At 41.9% G+C, this 24,357-nt stretch overlaps 1 protein-coding gene and 1 long non-coding RNA gene across 3 annotated transcripts; both read left to right on the top strand.

Moving 5' to 3' along the window:
* The first annotated feature begins 110 nt into the window (after positions 1–110).
* On the top strand, positions 111–24,029 carry PDIL5-1 (PDI-like 5-1). 2 transcript variants are annotated; one of them, XM_006843235.3, is made up of 4 exons: positions 111–287; positions 6,118–6,176; positions 6,332–6,507; positions 23,434–24,029. In XM_006843235.3, the coding sequence occupies exons 1-4, from the start codon at positions 171–173 to the stop codon at positions 23,526–23,528; spliced, it is 447 nt and encodes a 148-aa protein (XP_006843298.1). In that variant the 5' UTR covers positions 111–170; the 3' UTR covers positions 23,529–24,029. The 2 variants fall into 2 exon arrangements, with proteins under 2 accessions (XP_006843298.1, XP_088730548.1); XM_088874422.1 differs by lacking the exon at positions 23,434–24,029 and adding an exon at positions 20,110–20,242.
* Positions 2,224–2,845, top strand: LOC148780981 (uncharacterized). Its single transcript, XR_016061202.1, has 3 exons — positions 2,224–2,333; positions 2,499–2,571; positions 2,705–2,845. It is a non-coding gene; the product is annotated as an uncharacterized LOC148780981 (long non-coding RNA).
* Positions 24,030–24,357: the final 328 nt, after the last annotated feature.

Below are 24,357 nucleotides of genomic sequence, written 5' to 3'. Positions count from 1 at the left end.
CTGGAATGCACCCGCACCAGTGAGCCGAGCGGAGTACCAATTTTGGTGATCCTTCAGGAACATTCTATAACCTCACATAAATGTCCGATGCGTGCGATCCCTGGAGATTTGGCCACAAGGAGCGTTAAACTTCGCTATGTTCTTCGTCTTCTCTTCGAGAAAGCGCGAAAATGGCCTCAACGTTGTGGTATTCTGCCGCCATTTTCTTATTATTATTTGCTCAAGTTTTCTCTCCCACTGCAAGGGCAGATGTGGTGAGCCTCAATGGCGATACCTTCACCGACAAGGTCACACATACAATTCTTCTTCTTTCGTTCTTTTGTTCTTAAATTTTTGAAGGTGTATTTTTTTTTTGGTGCGACTCTGCACATTTGATGATGTTGAGTGTTGAATTAAACAGTGGCAGATCTTACTCTTGTTATCCCTACTGGTTAAGTTTGTTAGGTATTAATTTATCAAAAAGATGGGTATGTTGTTTTTCTGTCTTCTTTTTCCTTTTGTTTCTTCTATTATTATTGTTATTTGACATGAGCGAGATATGCTTGGTGTCTTTCTAGTGAAGAGGATTTTGAATATGATCTGTTGCTCTATTTGGGATTGAAACTTGATGCCTGAATTGAAATGTAAAGAGGATAGGATTTAATCAATTGAAGGAAGGATAATTCCTCATAGATTCTCATTGAATCATATCATAGTAGCAGGTTACTTGATGGGTCCTTCTCTTTATTGAAAAAGAATCTCTGAGCTCTGAAAACTCCTTGATGCTCATATTTCTCTTTGAAGTAGTTTTCCTTCCTGGAATACAACTTCAAAGTAACATGTACAAGTGAATTTTTGTTTTGTACTAATTGATATTCCCAAACTATGTCCGTTTCTGTAAGTACCCTCCTGGAGTTTTAGTAATATTAATTTTGAATAAATCGCACTTGTCTGATGGAGCATTTTCTCTTAGGTGGTTCAATCCCTATAATTTGATTAGGCTTCAAAAGTTTGAGTTAGCACAAACTTACCATGTTACTCGAGCAAAACATTTGTTCAGGTGATTTTCAGAATGATTTTCTTAACTTCTGCACTGCAATTAGCAGTGCATCTTTTTTAATGATTGTGATCCAATAAACATTGTTCGTCCAAACTTCCTAGATAGACACGGTGACCTGAAATTACTTTTAGTAAATTAGACATCTTGCTTAATATGAACCTACATATATGCCATTCTGAAAAAACTTTTCATAGATATTTGTCATAATTTCATGGGTGTATGGCCCTTGAGGTAAATTATAATAAGAGCCCCATTCTAAAGATTAATTTGGAGAAACAAGCTATCTTGCCTGGCCCTTTGCAGATGTAACCCATCTATAACAAACTAAAAAGTTACAAATAGCAAGAATGATTCATTTGACTAAAATAATCTCAAGATTGGTGGTGGAGAAACAAGTTCTATCAGAAGGCGCTTTACATATTTGAATGCACCTCTAAAACTAATGAATGGATTGCAAATTATGGTTGGGGATGGTCCTCATGCAATAAATGCATATCCCAAACATCCTCAAGGGTTCTTATTGGAGGAACAAGCAATCAAAGGATTCCTGCAGACATGAATTACATGGATTTGGGATGTAGATACATAATATTTACTTGCTCTCATTGAGAGTCTTAATTGAAATTCACTAACCAATAGATATGTATACTGATTAAAATTGCTCTTATTGTCATAGATTTTACCACTGGGCCTTCCAGCAGAAGGTGACAGTTATTTTATTAAATTGAACAAGTAGAATAAATGTGAGTAAGAGATGTCATGATGGAATGCATTAATTTTAGTCAACTCTTGGGTTCTGGTCATACTAATTTGCATTCCTTTGAAAGATCTCAAGCTTGAAGTTCCCCGATTTCTGGATAGAAATATTCTTAGTTTTCAATTTATATCTTATGGATGTGTGGGTGCCAAACTCCTGTGAAGGATTGCCCTCCATTTCAAGTCCTTTGTTTCATTTCTTTAAGAACAGAGTCCCTTATTTTACTGAAACTGATTTTCTGTAAAGTTGGATTTCAAATTTAAATTGAGTTTGGATAAGGTCCATTGCTGAGGTTCGTTCTATAAATAACTATTCTGTCACCTCCTACTCGTGCATTTTACCCAGATCCTTTGCTCTCCTGCAATAATTGCATGCGATCACGAGCTTCTGAAGACTGATTGAAGCCTTTAGTTTAATTGGGATTGGAGGCTAGTGAAAGGCTAGTTTGCTGACAAAGTGGCGATTGTGAACTACTAAGATTTAAGGTGCAGTCTTGGTGTAGACATGCATAATTGACCACTGATTGACCTTTTAAGGGTGAGAAACCACTGTACACTCCTGAGTGTTTTGTATGAGGCATTCATAAAGTGGGGGTCGACATATTCCATTAATTTTTCATGCGCCCAAGCAGGAATCTTGGTCTGTGATATAAAGATCATGTTTATTGTGTTCTTTTGAAATAAAGAGTTCTTGTGTCAGCAGATGGCTTAAGCTATGCAATGTTCACATGGGGAAACTGGTTGTTTTGCTGTGTCAACTGTTGATGCTGTTCATTGTAAGGCAAATTTGGTTTCTTTTAGCTTAGTCAATAACTTGAAAACCTAGATATGTAAAGCATTACTAATTTATATTGTTGAACATGGAGATCTATATAGTGGAGGTTGATTATGATGTTATGTGATGTCTAGGTGGGCCAAATGCCAAATGCCCCCAACTGACCAAATGAACTGGGTTAACCTTAACGCAGATGGTGCTTCTGAGCAGTCCTCGTTTGGCTGGTGGCTGGTGTTATTTTTGATCATGAGGACAAATTTCCTATACCATATTTGAGGAGTTTCGGTGCATTCTCAAGCGTCCAAGCTGAACGATCCCCTCAAGTTCATGGGATCAGTTAATGCATGTCATTGGGTGGATGAGCATATATATTGAGCTGAATTCTCATATTTTATTGAGTTAGATGACAAATGACTCTATGGATTGAGCCGCACTCTTAGGACTTGATGGATTTTATTTTATGATGGCACTTTCTTGTTGCATTATTCCAACATCGTAGATGATTATTGGGCTTTAAATAGAGGGCTATACCACAGCAGAGAGACTAGCTCATCATGGAACATAAGTTCAGCGGAATAAGGAAATTTCACAAGGGCTATTTCTTTTTTTAGTAGGTTAAAAGGGTTTAGCATGGGTGGACAAATCTTTACTTTTTTACATTTCTATAGGACTTTCTTGATGTGGGAAGGAGTGATAAAGGAAATAAAATAAATACAATAATAAAGTGAGAGAATATATCATCTCTCTGGGTTTGTAAGGGAGTGCATTCCAAAAAGATTTTTTTTCGCAGGGCTCAGAGTCAATTTTCCATCTCCCTTTTCCTTATCCAACATGTAACACGTTCATGGAAGAAGCCTTAAAACCTTAACTTTCTCGATAAGATGTCTTAGTCACTATTAATTCCTAGTTCTCAAATTTGAATTTCCAACTCTACATCTCAATTCTCTACAAACAAAAAAGACATAAATAACCTAAGATAGCTAGAATAAAAGAAACCAAAAGATCAAATAACCCCTATCTTAATCTCCGATAAAAATAACAAAGTGAAACAAAATAAGAAAACCTATCTTTGTCATCCTCTCGGGGTTGGGAAGTGCTCAAGCTTGCATATTCATCACATCCTTTCGAGCCCTACTCAATAACTCGTGATGTAGTCCCACCATTTCTTGCGGCGCTCATTCCATTATAATTTGCTGAATAATTGAACAATTGCTTTGGAGCTTCTTATGGAAATTTGTGAAACCATAATGATGCTGGAACTTTCCTTGCCCTCAATGGATGGTTTACATATTTTATGGTTGGTTTGATGGGTTCTTTGGTATCCACTACTAGAGCTTATAGTGGTGTTTGGTTGATGTCGGTATCTTCTACATTTAGATGTATTTCTTTATGATACCCAATATATTCAAATTCCTTCTCAATTTGATCTCCAAGGTTAAGATTTGGTGTCAAATCTACTGGATTATGAGTACCCTATTCTCTGAAACCAATATTTTCTAATTGTTGCAAGAATAGATTTATTTTGTCAATCTCTCATGAAGTTCACCAATTTAGATACGAAATCTTCCATGAATTGAAATTAAAAAATTGACCTCTAATCCAAGCATTGATCAAACACCAGAGCATGCACTTAAATTTAAACTAGTTGTAAGGCATAAAGGTACAAGTGGGGGTGGCAATTGGTTGGGCAGCCTAGCCAGCCCTAAAAACTAGGGCTTGGGCATGGCCAGTGATGTGGTCACCACAAGCTGAGGCACAGGCTGAGCTGGACCTGGGCTTGGGCCGAGCCATCACGGCTTGAGGCCCTAGTTGAGCCAGCCTAACCCTTTTTTCCTTTTTCCCCTTTTCTACTTTGATTGTGTTTGGCCTAGACTGGCCCTGACAAGGCTAGGGCTTGGGCCAAGGCCTCTTCGACCAGGTTAGCGCTCAGGATAGCCCTATAGGAACCATGGCTAGGCTAGGGCTCGCTCGGCCCAAGCTTGATCCACTGTCGGCCCTAGGTACAAGTGGTGAGATTTTGGTATCGTAGTCAATCTCCCAAGCTTATATCGCTTTGTTGACATATCATAACTTTATTGGAGTAAGTTCAACAATCAAAAGTTCATCATGAAAAGGGTGAAGATTTCTTCTTGGAAAAATGTGAAGAAGACATAGGAAAGTAATTGAATTCCTTAACCTCGGGGGTGTGTTTCTTCCAGCCCATGGGAAATGATTAGTTAGGTTTTTTTTTTTCTCTCCATATGCGGTTAGGGGTTTTTTCTTAAGGACATTAAGGTTAGATTAGTCTTTAAATATTCTAGTGATTTTAGGGATAATTAGGTCATCTGGTATTGTAGATAGTTTAAAGGAAATTGTGTCTTTCTATTTTGTTTTTGTCATAGAAAATTGAGTGGTAGAGTTCGCAGTTTAATTTTGAAAATATGAAGGGCTAGTATTTAATAGTGATAATGTTTTGCTATGCAGCAAGTTTGGTTTTTACGGTTTGTTTTTGTATTAATTTGTCAGTGTGGACAAGGAGAGAGAGAAGACGAATTGATTTTCAGGTCTTATGGAAAGATCTTTTTGGGGTGGATTCCTTGCAGAACTAGATAGAGATATATCCTCTCACTTATCTTTTATTTTTATTTTTTCTAGTTTGTTTTTTTTTATTTGTCTCTAATATTTTTATTGTGTCATGTTGTATGGTTCTCAAGGCTATGATACCACTTGATGTAGGAAGGAGGGAGAAATATAAAAAAAAATAAAATAAGGTGAGAGAATATAGCTTCTCTCTGGTCTGCAAGGGAGTCCACCCTAAAAAGATCTCTTCATAAAGACCTAAAAATGTATTATTCTTAGTCTATACCTCCCTTCCTAACACTTACATATTTATAGAGAAAAATCCGAAAAAACCTATGCTCAATAAGAAACCATATTGCTATTAAATTCGAGCTCTTCATATTTTCAAAATTAAAATTTCAAACTCTACCTCTCACTTCTCTACAACAAAATAGACGTGCACAATTGCCTTTAAAATATCTATAGTAATAAATGGCTTAAATATCTTTAAAATCTCTACAAAATTTTAAGACCAAACTAACCCTATTGATTCTTGAGGAATAAGCCCCAACTATATGAGAGAAATAAACCGTAACTATGTCATTCTCCCTAGGTAGGAGAAGCTCGTTCTTGAGCATGAGGAATTTGATATTTTCTCTTCCTGGTCTTCTCCACTTTAACCCAACTAGAATTCTTCACCCTTCTCCTGCGAACTTTTGATTCTGAATTTAATCCAATAATGTTGTCATATATCAACAGAGCCTACAATCCTAAAGATCAAACAACTCCAATCCCTATCTCCATAAAGTTTAATAAAATAAATGAAAAATACCTAGGTTTGTCGTTCGTTACCTTCAGGTGGTTCTTTTTTCATTGCAATTTATTTTTTGTTACAATGACCAAAAGAGAAACAATTAATCAGAAATGAGACCATTAACTGTGGTTGTGTAAATTTTAAGTTGTGTGACAACATTGCATCCTAAGCAAAATCATTACTTTTGATGTTTAGGTGAAGGAGAAGGATACCTTATGGTTCATCAAGTTTTGTGTTCCATGGTGTAAATATTGGTAAACAATCTATCACTTTTGTAGCCTTAAAATTTATTGCTGTGATTTGGAATAGTTGTTTTATCTAAAATTTGGGGATTTATTTCTTCTGATTGCTGCGTTGTACTGACAATATTTTCATTGTTGTTTGTTTGGTAATTTCTGCTGTGCTTTAGTAAGAAGCTTGGATCATTATGGGATGACTTGGGAGTTGCTGTTGAAGGTGAGGACGGGATCGAGATTGGAGAAGTAGACTGTAGTACCAGTAAACTGCTTTGCACAAAAGTTAATATCCATGCATACCCTACATTTAAGCTGTTCTATGAAGGTGACGAAATAGCAAAGTATACAGGTTAGTAAAATCTACATTGTTCAAAGGTTAATGCTCATCCTCATAAATTCTGGACTTTTCACTTTCTGGGGAAGTGCCATGTGTCAGTTGATTATTGATCTTTTGGTTCATCTTCATTAAGAACTTTCTCTCACCTTTGTTTTGTTTTGCAGAAATTGCAACGTAAAATTTTATTCATTTGCTTGATGTTGTTTGAACTGTATGATAGCATTATCTGACGCCTTCAGTTATCATCAACATGTTTAAGTCCAAAACAATGGCATGCACTGTTGTGTCTTTTTTTCCTTAGAACACTATCTCCTTCATTGTCAATAATAATCTGGAAAAGGCTTGTTCCTTGTTAGATGATTTAAAAAAAATTTCTTGGGATTGCAAGCTAGATCATCCATCTCACCTTACTTGTAATTTATCAATTTCTTTTAGGATCTGCACAATACAGCAAATATAACCTACATGAAGGTAGTTGGTGTTAAGAGTTACAACTTGGCTTGGCATTGGCATCCTTTTCAATAATGTCTGGGTTTACATTCTACATTGTGCGTATGACACTACAAAATATCCTAAATGATTTTTGTTTTGATTTTTCTTTGTTTAATAGATGAAAACTTTTAAAAATGTGCAGAATTAATGAGGGTGTAGCCCATTGTGGAAAAGCAATGCATGATCATAAGGTCCATAACCAGGTTCACTAAAGCTGAAGAACAAATAAAAGAGCAAACTGGCAATTACAAAGTAGGAAAATGTCTTGTTAGGGCTGCAGCCCTATCAAAATAAGCAAAGCCCTCACCCCAAAACTCATCGAAAATTGCAGTTCTGGCATTTAAAAACCTTCAAACTGATCATCTTTGCCTTGACCATTGCAGTTGTGAAAAAAAGAAAAGGATTTCAACCCCTAAAAGCAACGTATATTTTAACACATTATCTAGACTGTCCATTTCGCCCTAAAAATGAGCGTTCATGGATCTGCAATATCAGTAACATTTTTTGAGCTTCAAAATTCATAGTCAGTGTTGGAAATTGATTTTAGAGCCATTATGGAGATTTTTGATACCCAAAGAGCATTCCGGATGAGGATTCCAGGTGAGGCTTTACTTTGTTGTCATAAAAGTCTAGGCGTTATAGAAACTGCAACCTATGAAGTATTACCCATTCTAAACTTGATACAGTATCATATATAGTTTACTGTTTCGTCTTATAGTGAGTCCTCTTTCTCCATAGAGATAAAGGTCAGAGAATCCATTGCTACCATAAAATCTCTTCCATAATATCATCTCCATCTTTCAAAAAACAAGAAAAAAAAGAATGGTGAACCATTTGTCGTTGGGCCATCGAATCATGTTTTGTGAATCATCTTATTTAATTGCAGGGGAAATGGAGGAAATTAATAACCTTAAGGCTGTTTTCTTAGAAGAGTTGATCCAAAACGTTTTCAAAATCTGATCTACGGCATTTGACTCTGAGAATTAACTAGCTCCATTAACTGCTACTCTATGATTTTGCAGAATAATTGACAATACTTTCATTTTTGCATGAGACAACCATTCTCTGAAAAAAACAACATTAACGTTTTATGGGATAGATGGTGCTTTGATTTGGATGATCATGATCGGATTTGCAAATTGATATGAAATCCACTAGTGACAGATTGGAGCTTAGCACTCCAATTTAACCATGATGGCTTGGTCTCTTGTGCGACGTTAGCGAAGTTATTAAGAGTGTTCCCAAATGTCAACACCCACAACTTCCTAGCAATCATTAAAATCATATGATATGTAAACCTTCTTGTGGTCTCATGCAACAATGAAGCTATCAACCACTTGTTCCGGTAAGGACATCCACCTTTTCAAATTCATATGGTGGAGATTGTGGCAGGATGATACTACTAGGGTGTTGAAATCATCAAGGCTTTCCTCTTACCTCTAAGATATCTTCCAATCTTCACAGAAATGATGATGTCTTATTGTGTCTATCTGGACGATTGAGTTATTTTCACAATCGAGGGCTTAATAGTCACCAGAAGACCAAATGCCAGTACATTGGAAGGAAAATCATGGCTGACCCACATCCTCACCATCCTCTGCGTTTTCTTCGCCCCCTTGGCCTTCTTCGTCCCCCTTCCTCTTTCCATCTCTCTCAGCATTTCGATTGGAAGCAGATCTACGATCTATACCCCTCTTTTAGCTTTCTTCTTTCAGAGTGTAAGCATTCTCGTCTGGCCGGCCCTCGCCTTTCTCCTAAGAAAGACGGCTTTCGACCTGGTCCGACCAAGTTGCCTTCTAAGCCTTCTTACGCCCATGACGTAGTCTCAAGTTCCGAACCGAAGGTCACTTCCATTGATCCTCTTACACCCTGTAAGACCCAGACCCTCTCCTCCTTTCTACCTTCTATCGTCTCTATCCCTTCAGGAGAGTCAAAGATTCTAGAGAAAAAATTTTCAGCGAGCTTGGTGGCTGCTTACCATCCCAATCGAGACGATGTCAGAGGGATAGAGAGATGGGCAAAGCGAACATGGGGGGAACCTAACCTCACTTGCAGATGAATCTCAGGTGGTGATTATCTCTTCTCCTTCTCTTACCCTGACTTCTCCTCTAAGGCTTTATAGGAGGTGTCCTCTGCAGTCTTCAAAGGTGCTTGGTGCAAGTTGAGAGTTTGGTCCCCAACAGAAGATGCTTTCAGGAAGCAGAGAGTTTGGCTCACTCCCCCTTCACGTGTGGTTCCCATCCACATACAGGAAAGTGGCGAGATGTGTGGTTCTCTCATTTCGATTCGTTGGAAATCACTAGAGACTCTTCCTCTTGGTTCCATGCGACTTCTGTTAGAGGTGCTGGACACCAACCTAATCCCTTCATGTGTGTGGTTGGAGGTTGACGACGCCTACTTCCAAGTGTCTCTATCGTGGTCTCCTGCTTCACCCCCTTCCCCTCACTTTTTCAACCAGTTGGTCCATTCGCAGCCTCCAGGGCCTCCTGCCTCGGCCTGGATCGTAGTCAAACGAAAGCACTGCCACCAGCGGTGGAGTCGCCAACACTCTCGCGAGACAGGCCTGATGGATCGGGCTATTCTTCCGGCTCGAATGCCTATACCCACCTCGATAGTCACACGGAAGGCCCACGAGATTAGCGTTGAGTCACATCACCCGAGGAAGGACGGGCCTTCGTCGGCCTCCCCTCCCTGCCCTGATCCACCTTCGCCTATTTAAAAAGTTGACCTAACCTTACATGCTCTACGATGACCTGGAAAAGAACCAATCGAGGGTAGTGCTGTCTCGCCGGGCCACCTCGAGGTTTCGAGCCCATCTATTCAAGAGCGTCGAGCCTCACCTCTGTCGCTCGACACTGCATTTACTCCCATCGACCGTGGGATCATTTCAACCGTCTCGCCTGTCAACTGTGCGCCGCCCCAGGGTGCCCACGTGTCGCAGCCGGTCTTTTCTCCTTCCTTACTCGAGCCTCTGTCGCCGCCTTCGCCATGTTACTCTTCTCCTCTGCCGACGTACGATACCTCCTTGTCCGAACAGGTGTCGATGCCAGCCTCCTCCCCCTTCTTCGTAGAGCCACCCTCGCCGCAACCTCCACCTACCCCCTCCCATCTGCCTTACCAGCCGTTGGACACGTGTCCATCCCCTGATCCCGAGGGTGACACGTGCCTTGGCACGGAGCCCCGAGTGCCCCTCCCTCCCATTCCACCGCCTTTTCCCATCCCCTCCCCTGTGCACCCTTTGCCCTTCCCCTTCTCCTCAACCTCTCGTTCTTTGGCTGCCCCTTTTATCCCTTGTTTTCCTTCCTCGCCTCTCCATTCATCTTCTTCCTGTTCTCTCTCGGCCTCTCCTTTTACGGCGAGAGTGCTCCTGTTGCTCGGCTACCCTCCCGTCTTTCCTTGCCCTCAGAATCAAAGCCCTTGTCCATGGACATCTGTCAGCTCCGTTCTAGAGCTGGTTCCTCGCCACCCCTGGGTCCCTCTTACCCTCATCATCTCCTCTACTTGTTCCCCCATCTAGTCCAAATGAGCAGGATTCGGATAATCCACTTTAACCAGCCATCCATGTACCTTGGATCCTCTTCCCCTTTGATCCACATTGAATACTGCCAATTCCTTTCCCTCTTACCCTGCTCTTCTTTGCCAGTGATCTTGTCCACTTCCTTCTTGCCTGGCTCTACCTACCCTGCTCCTTCTAACCCCCCCATTGCTTTGCCGTTCCATGATCAGAGTGCTCTGCCCCTCTCCTCCCCCCCCTTCTCTTTGCCCTCCGCCTATGCTTCTCGTTTGCCTTCTCCCCCTCCACCCCTCGCTAGCCTCTTTCCTCTTCATTCTTCTCTTCGCTCTTCCTCCGACCTACGCTAGCTCAGCAACCACGACTCCTTATTGTCCTCTCTCTGCCACGTCGCATTGTCCCTTTGATCCTCTCCCTAACCTACCTCTTCACCTCTACCCATCGGTCCTTGACCAGTGTTCCATGGTGGCTGAGGAACCAGATACTTCCATCTCTCTCCTCTCGGCGGTCTTCAGGGCTGAGAGGGTCGACAGGCATGGAATAGCACGAGACGGCAAGACCGACGACACGGTTACATCCATCTCTCCCCCTTCGGGTATGGTCAATACCAAGGGGGTTGACAGGGATAGGACCAGAATAGACGGTGAGACCGACGGCTCGACTACACCCATCTCTCCCCCTTCGGGTATGGTCAATACCGAGGGGGTCGACGGGGATCGGAACGACAGGGAAAGGACCAGCATGCAAGAAATCTTCCGAGTAATGGGCTTCCATTATGATGGTCCTGCTCACCTCTTCTTCCAATCGGATGCTTAGAGTCGCATAAAGGTGAGTACCAAAGGTCATAGAGAACTCCTCAGCCTCTTCTCCTCTATCTCTTATGACATCTCCTCAGCGGCTTACCCCTGCTTTTACCTCTTCCTCCTTTCCAAGGAGATCGCCCTGATTAGCGTCTCCTTCCTCTTCAAATCCCAAGCAATGAAGATTCTCTCCTGGAACATTAAAGGCTTGGGACAATCTTCCAATTGGAACGCAGTCAAGGACTTGACGTCCAAGCACCTTCCGATTGTCCTAGCCCTTATTGAAACTAAGCTATCTGAGCCCACCCTTCTTCAAATCCACCAGGTCTGGGGTAGAGGACCTTGTCAATGGGTTGCACTACCTGCAGAAGGGGCTTCAAGGGGCATCTGCGATGTCTGGAATCCCTCTGAACATCTTCTTCTCTCCTCCCACATTGGGGCATACTCTGTTACCTTACTCCTTTCTCGTCTCTCAGATGGGTTTTAGTGGAAATTTTTTGCTATTTACGGTTCTTGCTCTACAACCCTTAGACCTCGCCTATGGGCGGAGTTGGACACCTTGGCTACCCTTCCTCACCCTGTTTGGTGTTTAGGAGGGGATTTCAATATAACCAGATGGTCACATGAGAGAAACTCCAATCCCTCTATTTCTCAGGGTATGTTCGATTTCTCGGATTTCATCTTTAGGAACGAACTCCTAGATATACCTCTTCTGGGCAGCCACTTTACTTGGTCTAACCACTCCAGTCAACCTTCCTTATCCAAACTCGATAGGTTCCTTCTCTCGGTTGACTAGGAGGAATCCTTTCCAGGATCTCATGCCTTGTCCTTAGCCAAACCCACTTCAGATCATTTGCCCTATTCTCCTTGATTCCCAAGCTCTCAACAGAGGTCCTAAACCGTTTCGTTTTGAATTAGCTTGTCTTGAAGAGAAGTCCTTACTCTCATTCCAGCCTGGTGGAATTCTTTCTCTACTCAGGTCTCGGGAAGAGCAGGGTATAGGCTCCAAACCCAAATCCAACTCCTCAAAGCTTCCTTGAGGAGGTGGCGTAATTCCATCCCAGGGAATTACGGCCAAATTAAGGAATCCCTCCTCAAATCCATTCCGGATCTAGACTGTACTGAGGAGTCTCGCCCCCCTATCAAAAGTCGAGCTCCAACTGAGGACCCAGAAAAAGATGGAATATCTCTCCACTCTAAAAAAAGAAGAACTGTACTGGTTCCAGAGATCTAGGGTCAACTGGCTCAAAGTGGGAGATCAAAACACACGGTTCTTTCATTGGATGGTTAACTGTTGCAGGAGAGAACATCATGTCGATCAACAACAACTATCTGGTTCAGCCTGACGAGATTGAACATGCAATCATCAACTATTTCCAGGCTCTCTACTCTACCCCTTCAGGTCCTAGACCTGTAATGGCGGACTTTGATTTCCTCTCTCTCGCGGAGGCCCAGGCCTGTCGTTGGAGCGGCCTTTTTCGGAAGGGAAAATTATTAAGGCCATAGAAGATTTAGCTTTAGAAAAAGCTCCTGGCCTGGACGGTTTCCCCAGAGCCTCGTTTAAAATCTTCTAGGAAACCTTTTGGCCAGACTTCCTGAGTTACTTTGACGAATTTTTCCATAGAGGGAAATTACGCAAGGCCATCAATGCCACATTTATTGCCTTGATACCGAAGGTGGTGGGGACTGAGGAGCTTAAGCACTTGCGCCCTATAAGCTTGCTCAATTCCTCTTACAAAATTCTGGCCTAGGTGCTGGCCACTAGGTTACAATAGGTCCTCCCTTCTATTATCTCCCAATCTCAATCGGCCTTCATCAAAGACAGACAAATCCTAGATGGAGCACTTCTAACTCATGAGAGTATCCATTTGAGGCACATGTCTAAAAAGCCAGGATTTATCTTCAAGATTGATTGGGAGAAGGCTTACGACCACGTTGACTGGTCTCTCTTGGAAGAGGTCATGAGAAGAATGGGGTTCCGAAATCGGTGGAGGAGCTGGATGAGAGGGTGTCTCTTTAACCCTCATTTCTCCATCCTCGTAAATGGTTCCCTAAAAGGCTTTTTCCCCTCCTCGAGGGGGAATACGTCCAGGGGATCCTCTTTCTCTCTTCCTCTTTGTCATTGCAGCCGAAGTGTTTAGTCGCTCCATTTCCCGTGTCTACCAAGCAGGTCTCCTTTTGGGCTTCAAGACCTCTACCCGTGGCCCAGTTGTGTCCCACCTGCAGTAACACACTTGTTTTCCTAGATGCAACTGCTCATGAAGTCGATAATTTGAGACTATACCTCAAATGTTTTCAAGAGGCTACTGGTTTCAAAGTCAACATGGAGAAATCTAAGATGATAGGGGTGGTAATCTCTAGAAGAGATATCCGGGCACTTATTCCTTTTTGGGAGTGCAAAGTGGAGGACCTCCCAATTATGTACCTAGGTTTACCTTTAGGCCTTGGAAAACTGAAAAAGAGATAGTGGTCCCATGTCATAGACAAGGTTGATCGGAGGCTGGTAGGGTGGAAAGGAAGATACCTTTCCCAGGCAGGCCAAAACACGCTGATCAAAGCAACCTTAGCCAACACTCCGATATACCTTATGTCTTTATTTCAAATGCCCTTTTTTGTGACTAACCGGCTGGAACAACTAATGAGAAACTTCCTCTGGTCGGGCCAAGCAGAGAAATCAATGTTCCATTTAATCTCTTGGGATAAAGTTCGATTATTGAGAAACAAAACCAGGCTCTTCTAGGTAAATGGTGGTGGGGCCTGGCCACACCGACCCATTCTCTATGGGCACAGGTCTTGCGTAACAAATACAAGATCCCCGAAGGGACATGGGTACCAGAACCAAGGAATTGTATCAACGCATCAGGAGCATGGAAATCCTTCTCATCATCTCTCTCCCTCTTCAGGAACTTTATTCGATTCCATCCAAGGGAGGGAACAAGAGTGCGATTCTGGTTGGATATTTGGCTTGGACACACTCCCCTAAAGGATCTCTACCCCTCCCTTTACCACATCGCTGCAAACAAAGAGGCGACAGTCGCAGAAGACATGGTGGTTGTGGTGGGAAATCGAAGAGAGTGGAATCCCTCTTTTAGAAGGAACCTAACTGATGAGGAAACAATACACTTTCTCTCCATGTCAGTAACCTTACACTCCTACATAGCAATACAAGGGAGGGACAAGTTGATTTGGTCTCTCACACCCTCTGGTATTTTCTCGGTTGCCTCCTTTTACATAAAACTTATTCAGCCACCCACTTTTTCACACAACCCCCCCCTCGCTTTTATCAATGGTATGGTTCACCATTGCACCCATAGAGTTAAGGTTTCAACTGGATTGCGGGCTCTCAAAGGGCTCTCACAATGGACCAGCTCCAAAAAAGAGGCATTCCAATCCCCAATAGATGTGTCTTATGTCAATGCGAAGAGGAATCCAACCCGTATCTTTTCATTCACTGCAATATGGCCCATGACATTTGGGGCCATATATTGCAGCTCTGCGGAGTTCAGTGGACAATGCCATCAACTGTCAAGGAACTCCTATCCTTTTACCCTACAAATCACTGGCCCAAGGCAGGACAAACACTTTGGAAGGCAGCAGTAGCAGCTACAATTTGGAATATCTGGAAAGAGAGAAATTCCAGGATATTCGAAGGAAAAGTTACTGAATGGCCAACCTTACTCCACAAAATTACTTCCTCAGTAAGTTTTTAGGCAACCGACCACCGAATTTTTTTAGAGACTGCTGCTAACACTTTCTTAAGTCAGTGGCAAAACATCATGCACCACAATCCCCATAAGAGAAAGAGACAAACAATTGGCAACCTCCCCCACAAGGAACAATCAAACTTAACTTTGTTGGCTGTTCCATGGGAAATCCTAGTCATGCCAGAGTAGGAGGAGTTTTCAGAGACCAAAACCGTAGGATTTGGTTCACCTACTCTAAATACCTTGGCATTCAACATTCTTAGCACGCCGAAGCCATGGCCATTCTTTTGGGCATCAAGAGCTTCAACCGACCATGGGGGCTAAACCTAATAGTGGAGGGAGACGCTAAAAATATAATATCATGGGTTAGAGGGACTTCCTCTCCTCCATGGTTTCTTGCTTTCATCTTTGACGAGATCGCTAATATTTGTAGGGATATAAACGTCTCATGGATGCATACATTGAGGACATCGAACGAGCTAGCCGATCTCCTGGCAAAGGACTGGGCCAGGGCTCCAGTTGAAGTCCCTTCCTTTGATTTGGACCATAGAGGGACCACCATGTAACACTATGTGGCCGGTTTGATTGCTTTAGATTAAAGACTGTTGGTGTATAAGGGCAATACTATAAGCCCATTTTTTGTAATCTCATTGTATATTCTGTATACCTTTGGACAGAAACGATCAATTTGTATAGGGTCTGTTGACCTATTTTTTATAGAGAGTCCCAGCATGGAGGAACTCTCGGTTCAAACAATCCATGTAAAACATTTATAGCAATATAGTTAACTTTATAAAAAAAAAAAAAAGTGACCAGAAGAACAATCAGAGGCTAGGAAGATGAACACCTGCTTGATGGGCTTGGCAATCTCTTGGTTTGCACCTCTCTTTTGCTAGATGTCCTTGCTTTTGACAGTGTGTTGCCTATGGTGCCTAAGGCGCCATCAGTGGTTTGGACCACTTAAACATGATGAACCATATCCAAATTTCTTCTAGAGAAAATCTGAAAAAGTTTGCGACAACGATATTAAGGAACAAAGAGTTTAGATGACCTCGATATTTGGCCTAACCAATTAAAAGGAGGATGTGCCAATAAAGTTAAAACATTTTTTCTTCAGTACCATAATCCTTCGGAATTTTGTTCAGATTTTGGTGAAGCAATTAAAAAATATATATCATCCAAGCATTCAACACAAAGTAATGATTTGTTGACTCCCCAAGTTGAACCCAACTCAACTACCTTTCTCAAAGGACTTAATACCTTAGACATTGTGCTTAAAACAAAGGGGGATCCTGTTTTGCTAGGAGCTCATGACCCCACTAAAGAGGCACATGGAATAAAGGAGGCAAGGAGGACCCAACCACAAGCTTATAACTAAGGCCGGAACAATCAAGAATCACCTCAATCTTGAAGGCACAACGAATCCTAAGGAACAATATCAAAGTAGCGCAAAACGATGGGACTGTTCACTCCCTAGGTGTGTCCTCTTCCTCCTAGCCTTTCCATGTCTATCTTACCACTAACGATTTCAAAAAACGGGTAGGGGTTTGTCATCCCCCACTTAATTACACAAAAAAGTAGAGGATTTCTGGGATTAAAAATCATATTTTAAAATCATAATGTTGACATCTTTTTTTTTTTGGCTTGAAACAAAAATGCAAGCACAATCAGCCCAGATGGTGTAAAATACTTGGTTTCTACAATTCCTTCATGATTAACGGGTCAGAGGAAAATCGAGAACTGTGTTGGTTTGGTACCCCAATATTTGTACTGCTAATGTTATTGATGTTCATGATCAAGCCATTACCATAGAGGTATCCACACTCAACCTCGACTCTTCTTTTATGTAGAAACTTAACATGGGAAAGAGAGTTGTTGTGGGACTGCTTGAGACACATCAACCGTTGGGGATTTTAGTTTCATTTTGGATAGGGCTGTAAAGCACGGTGGCCAAAATGAAACCAACTTCGATTCAGAGAGTTTTGTTAAGATACTAGTAGACTGTACCCTTGTTGACTTGGGCTCCTCGAGAGGGTGGTTCTCTTGGTGGAACAATAGCTCTGGCTCCCAGTGTATTTGTGAGCGGCTTGATAGAGCCTTGGAAAATACGGATTGGTTGCTGGCTATGCAAGAAGTCAATGTCGAACTCCTTCCTAAAGGCACCTCAAACCATTCTCCCTTACTGATCTCTCCCTCCCCTACTTCGCCAACTGGCCCCAAACCTTTTAGGTATTTCACCATGTGGCAGGCTACCCCGGGCTTTATGAACCTTACCAAGGAATCGTGGCAAAGGATAGTTGGGTGCACTCCAATGTTTAGGTTTGCAGCCAAGCTCAAAAGGCTGGGTGGGGATATTTGCAAATGGAACATAACGTCCTTCCTTATAGTTGGAAAGAAGCTCAGCTTACTTCCCAATTGAAGCAACTCTTTGCTCAGGAAGAAAGCATGTGGCAGCAGAAATCAAGGGAAATTTGGCTCAAAGAGGGGGAGTCCAATACTAAATTCTTCCATCTCTCCACCATTACAAAAAGGCTGCATGATAAAATCCTCTTCCTCAACGTCTCCAATGGCACCCAAATCTCTAACCCTAAAGGCGTCGAGAGTCACATCATTTTGTATTTTGATGGTTTTAGCCCCTGAGGCACATGATAATACTCATGTGGGACCAAAGGCTGACGACTTCCTTCAGGATAGGCACCTACACAAGAACAACCTGATGCTCTAACAAACTATATCTCGTTGGAGGAAATAAGGAAGTGTGTCTGGGATATGAAAGCGGACAGTGCTCTCGAACAAGACGCGTTTGGGGTTGAATTCGACGAACTCAGTTGGGAGGTTATCAAGCAAAATCTTGAGTGTTTGACGGAGGAAAATTTCTCTAAGGCTAAACTCTACCTTCATCTGTCTGATCCCAAAGGTTTCCTGCTCCACCACCATGAAGGACTTTAGACCCATCAGCCTCTGCAGTGTCCTTTACCAAATTATTAGCAAGATTGCCGCCAACAGATTGATGATGGTTCTTGATGGCCTCATACACCAATGCCAGGTCGCGTTCCTTGAAGGGAGGCTTATCACTGACAATGTCTTGTTCGCCAACGAGCTCATATCCTTATGCCATTAAAACTCAGTTAGACTCAAGATTTTCCTTCAGTTGGATCTTAGTAGTGTCTATGATAGGATTTCATTGCATTTCATCTCTGACAAACTTCAGGCTATGGGTTTTCCAACAACTTTTATCACCTTGGTTCAGCACTGCATCTCCACCCCTGATTTCTCTATCCTGCACAATGGATCCCCCGTGGGCTATTTTTAAGGGCAAGAGAGGCCTTAAACAAGGTGACTTTCTTCTCCTTATCTCTTCCTCCTGGTTATGGATTACCTCAATAGAATGATTGATGCTGGAGTGGCTGATAAATCCCTCCCCCATACTTTTTCCTTGGGGTGTAACTATTGGGTCAACCATTTCCTCTATGTTGATGATGATGTCATTTTCTGTGAGGCTTCTGTCCCGGCCACTCATGTCACCATGAACATTCTTGCAGCCTTTTGTGCAGTAACATGTCAAAAATTTAGTTGCAAGAAAAGCAAGGTTATTCTTTTTGGGGCCCAATTGTTGACATTCTTCAGTTTGGCATCTGTGATCTTCTCGTAAGGTGCCTTGGTCTCCCCATGTTCCACAACCCTTTGAGACACCCACATTGCCACCCCTTCATCAGGAAGACGATTGGTCATATTGGCTCTTGACAAGCTTTATCTTTACCTTTGCAGGGCGACTCTAGCTGCTTTGATCTGTCCTCAGCGCTTCATCTGTATACTGGCTGCTCTCCTTCTCTCCTCAACCAGATTGAGAGGATCTAGCGCAATTTCTTCTTATGGGCTGGCTCCGCAGATAATAAGGGCCTACATTTGGTTGGATGGGACACCATTTGCTAGAAGCATGAGGTAGGAGGCCCTCGGATCTACTGTATCCATGAATTCAATATAGTCGGTATGATGAAGTTAGCCTAGATAATCATCTCTCACCCTTCCTCACTCTTGTCCTAATTCGTCAAGCATATATTTCGCCATTCCTCGGTCTGGTATACCAGGAGTTGCTCGCATGAATGGAGGGGCATAACCTTGGGACTAAACCGATCAAATGGTTAATGTCGTCAGCCTTTCTAAACTAAATTAGGTATGTTTCTCATTTACTCTACTGTTACACAAAACCTCCACTGCCTGCGCATGCGCGCGAGTCAAGCAACGAAAGAATTACGTTGCTTAGTCAGAAAGCCATGCATGGCACTAAAAAAGAACACAAATAAGCAGGTTGAAAGACATTCAGAAGGTAATAAAGGTCTTTGTTGGTTTCTTTGAGTAAGATAGGTTCTTTGTTTGTATCACCGAGACACTCGAGGGGCCGGCCACTATATGAAACGCATAGGATTTTTTGTCTCGGTTTCAAATTGTCAACATTCAAACAAACGAAATCATGAATTGCATATAGAAACAAAACGAACCACTTCTATTCTCGGAGCTGAGGTTTAAAGAAGAATGGCTCATTCCCGGTCGGCGGTATCATTGCTTAGTGATCGCTCACAATAGTTAGTTGGTGATGGTAGGCTCATTGACTTGTAAGCAGATCTTTGGTTATATGAGATCTCTTTATGGAAAACATATGGGCATGATGCGCATAGGGTCCTTGGGGATCAGGCTAGGCTTAAGGTCTCTGACTAAATTGAGGAAATCCCCAGCGTTGATCCCTCCCTACCCCTACCTTTGGCCTGCTCCTTCGTGCTTGGGAGGAGGTGCATTCTCATGTTCTCCCTATCCATCGCTACCGAGACCAGTTGGTCTGGATTTATTCAATGAGTTGCTCCTCCTCCATGGCCAATGCCTGGGAACACATCACATCAGACATACTACACCGATCCTGCGAGCTTTCAGGTCCCTCTGGGAGACCCCTTCTCACACTAGAGGGAAGCAGTTTACTTGGCTTTCCTTGCATTCTCGGCTCCCTACCATGGGATTGCTTCAGTCTAGAGGCCTTCCCTTGGTCACCAAATGCCCCTTTTTTCCTCTAAGAGGAGGAGTCCACTAACCACATTATTATCCCGTCTTTTTGCAGGTGCTTTGGAAGTCCATTCTGTGCAGGTTCGGATGCTCATACTGCTTGAGCAGTCAGTCACCTTCATGATAGCTAAGTAGCTGAAGTTCAGGTTCAAATCCAGTGGCATGAACCTTTCAAAAAAAAATAAAAATCCAGTGGCATGAAGAATGTATGGTGCTCCATCTCCATGACTGTCTGGTTCTTGTGGATAGAGAGGAATGCCCGTGTCCATGAGGGCAAGAGGACTCCAGGGAGCGTCTTCTGAGGCGCATCACTCTCTTTGTTGGCCGGCTTGCAGAGGGAAAAGCTTGGGCTTTGGCCTTCCATCCTTTGAAACATCACATCATCACCAACCTCAAGCTGAAGGTTCCCACAATCCCCCCTTCCACCACTCTTCAGATTGCTTGGTCTCCTTATGTGGGCTTCTTCAAGCTCAACATTGATGGCTCGTTCCTTCGTAGCCAGGTCGATGCGGGGTGTGGAGGAATCATCAAGAACGTCACTGGAGGCTTCGTTGTGGCTTTTGCTGACCTTCTTGGCTCCACAACTAACAATGTCGTTGAGTTTCACGCATTAGAACGGAGCATCTCCTTGGCACAGGATCTGGGCTGTAAGCCACTGATTATTGAGAGCGACTCAAAGCTGCTTGTCAACTCACTTTCCCTTCAGAGCACACCCCCATGGAGACTTCACTTCAGCCTTTACAATTGCAGGGCAAAGCTCTCACTCCTTCGCCAACCACCAATGGTAGATCACACAATAAGGAGGCGAACACAGTTGTAGTGCAAGCTACAGTTTGGCAGGCATTCCCCAGGCTTTTTTACTACCCTCGTGTTCTTGGATTCTGTCGGCACTCCCTATGAGAGGGTTGTATCTTGATTGTACTTGTAACTCACTTTCTATAATCTTCTTTTATGTATATTAATAAAACAAAATAGGCAGGGGCTTGTCATCCCCCACTGATTTTCCCAAAAAAAAAAAACACAAAGCAATGATTGGATCTCTTGTGTAACATATGGATGTCAAGTAGTGGTGCTGCTATGTTGAGACTAGGACCAGGATAGGGAGCGTGGAATTGTCATAGGGTAGAAGCTTCCTATGGTCAGGATCGTTGTCCTTATAGACTAAATTTTAGTGATCTCGATCCCAACCAGTTGGGGAGCTAGATCCCAACCTTGTGGGATCACATGTTAAATTCGAGGGAAATTATCATACTGATTCTCCTACGTTCTATCGTACGGGGATTGGAGATTGCAATCATACTGATTCACTTCCGATAAGTTCTGTTGTACAGGGATCCGTTTGAAAGGACTTTAGTGTTTACTGTATAGGTTCTGATACGAGGGATCCATTTAGGTTTTGATACATGAAAAATGCAATTACTTAAAAGTGTTTAGGTGAAATATAAAAGAAATGCAATCTAGGTTGAGAAATTTAGGTCACAGGCTTTGAACTTAACTTTGATTTCTCGGGTCCTTGGATGAAACTGGAACTTAAGGGACACAATGGAGGAAACTATAGAGATCTTTTGTTCTTTGATCTTGTTTTGAGATATTAGAGATTATTTGAGCTCGGATTATTTGCTTTCCTGAAGGTTAGCTGCACCAAATATATGAAGGGTTTTGTCTTTCTTATTGGATCTTTTTGTGTGGCTACTGAATGTGAATGTAACAGTTGTAAGTTGACATCTGTGTCAGAAAGGCAGCAAGACATTGATCGTTTGTTGATTATTTGAGTTCATGTACCTCAGAGGCCAGGTAGTGAAGCATTAGCATTTCTGCTAGCTTACAATTACTTGTTAGTTCTTATCTTTGAGAATCATCTGTATTTTAATAATGCCATGATGCTTAGATTTTAGAAATGGCATGTGAGGTGTGTTTGAAAAGCTAGGGATGAAGCAATTGTTGTAAATTGAATTTTATTGAGCCTAAAGAATTGTGCAGTTGTCCAGAAATTCATATAAAACTGTCCATTAAAATTTTATCTGAGGCTTTGCCTAGTTCAACCCTTGAAGGATCATATTAGACGCCATAAACAAGGTCAAACTGGATAATATAGTATTAAAAAAAAAAATAGTGTAGTTTGACCCTTTAAGGATCGAACAACTTGGTAAGTTTAGAGAAAAATGCCGGGGGGGGAAAGGGGGGGGGGGGGGGGGGGGGGTGGAACCTCTAGTACCACTACAAGGTCGAACTGCTCCTTGAGACACCACATGAAAATTATATAAGTCACAATTTTGTTAATAAGTAAAACATGATGAAAAAGGGTCCTCATTGTAAAATTGATCTATTTTGGGACCTTTGTTCTGATATAAAAGAAAAAAGAGGATTCGTACGGTAATTTCCCTGAATTATAGAGGTCCAAGACCCATATAGTAAAAGTGTCTCTATTCCCTTTGAAAATGTATAGAGCATCGTTTTGCAATGTAAGTACTTTCTTTTTGTAATTGATATGCATTTTATGACTTGTTTCCCTGTAAAAGATGAATCTAACATGAGCATGATTTATATCAACCGATCCCTAAGGGATTGGGATCCTGTTCCCCTATATGGGAGCAAGATCTACCGAAGGTCCAGCTCTTGGTGCGTGGAATCGCCACTGAGTTGGGAGATACCAATCTATGATCTGATATGTATTTTTTTCTCTCTTTTTTTTTGTGGGGGGGGGGGGGGATATGGTGGCGGCATGGGGTGCGGGGTTAAGTGCGGGAACGGGGCAGCTAGGCACTAATTTTCTAATCATTACTACTTAATTTAGATTTATCCCTAGATAGCACAAATGGATTCAGATTTTAGTTGGTAGATTTTTTTTCACTATCATGAATTGCGTATATTGTTCGCTATCTCTTGTTATTGCTTCTGCATGTTTTCCTTAAGGTAACTGATTGGACTGCCCATATTGATTTACCATTTCTTTCTGCCGTCTTATATTTTGTGCTGTCATAAAAGATGAACTTGTAAAGACAGCATTAAATGAGTTGTTTGTTCCAAGCTTGATTATGTTAGTATGCAAGATTAAGATATTCCAATGATTGGTCGGTCCTACCTTCTAAGGCATGCTCCAGAAAACTTTACAAGAAAACAATATATTGTTTGATTAGAATAGATGTAGGAGCTTTTATCTCCTAGAGAAACATTCATACTTATGGCTTTAATTCGATTGGTCCCTACATCGAGGATCTCTAAAATCTGTGTAGAACGTTCATCTTGTTACCATCTGAAGAACTAGATCATTTTTCTAATTTCTTCTGCTATTTTATTAGGAAAATATAGTCAAGTGATGCATGTCTTGAAGTAGTGCTTTAATACAGTCTGATGTTACTGTGTCCGTGTGAATAATTAGGGCCAAGGGATGTTCAGTCACTCAAGGCCTTTGTCTTAGATGAAGCAGAGAAGGCGGCCAGAGGACAGCTTGATGGAGATGACGCTTCTCTATAAGATGGAAGGGGCACCACAGCTAGAGGGGAAATTTGATGGAAATGAATTTATCAGAAAAAAAACAGAAAAATAAATTCATAGAGATTAGTCTTCACAACATTGAGAGGTTGACATGTAATGGAACCTCGTAATGCACTGGATTTAATCCCTCACTTGGATGTGCTGCGTCTATTTTTTTCAATTTCTTGATATACGTCTTAACCAGGTTCCACCAGGGGTCTTACTCTTCTGTTCTCAGTTGCATATGCAATTACTGCTGATATAAGGATATTTCATTCTTTTGTTCAGAGAAAAAGTTTGCGGTAGCAAATTAATGAGTTTGGTAAGTCAAACACACCCTGAAACAGTGAGAATGATATTTCTTCTCTTTGGCTAGGGAGCCTAGGTTTTGCCATGGTCGCACCAGAGTGTTTCTTCTTCAGAGTTTAGTTTTTTTTTTTTCCATGTAAAAGAAACTATTGTCAGTGGCATTTTGGTATATTCAGGGGGACTTTTATCTTATATCTCTTGCCCACATAGGACTTCTTCAATCGTTGGAACTTGATTAATGTTGTCACCACCTATTGTCAGAAAAGATGCAATCACAGGTTAGTCTTTTCTTGTGCAGGTCATAGGCGTGTGTAGATTATACCTGCAGTAGAGCACTGCACACTATTGCCTTTGCTACTACACAATTTTTCCTTGGGCAAAAGATAACTTATATGGATTTTCTCGATCTGAAATTTTACATTCCACGAATAGTAATAACTCAATTTGAGTTTCTGAGAACTTAGATCTAGTTGTCTGAATATTGGATGGTCTATGTCCAATTTCAAGATATCATTTGCAT

This window comes from Amborella trichopoda, chromosome 8 (genome assembly GCF_054954075.1).
Source record: "Amborella trichopoda isolate Santa Cruz 75 chromosome 8, AtrichopodaSantaCruz75HAP2 v2.0, whole genome shotgun sequence".
In the NCBI taxonomy this organism is placed as follows: Eukaryota; Viridiplantae; Streptophyta; class Magnoliopsida; order Amborellales; family Amborellaceae; genus Amborella; species Amborella trichopoda.
The sequence above is the reverse complement of the archived record's forward strand: the minus strand, read 5'-3'. Positions and strand labels throughout refer to the sequence as shown.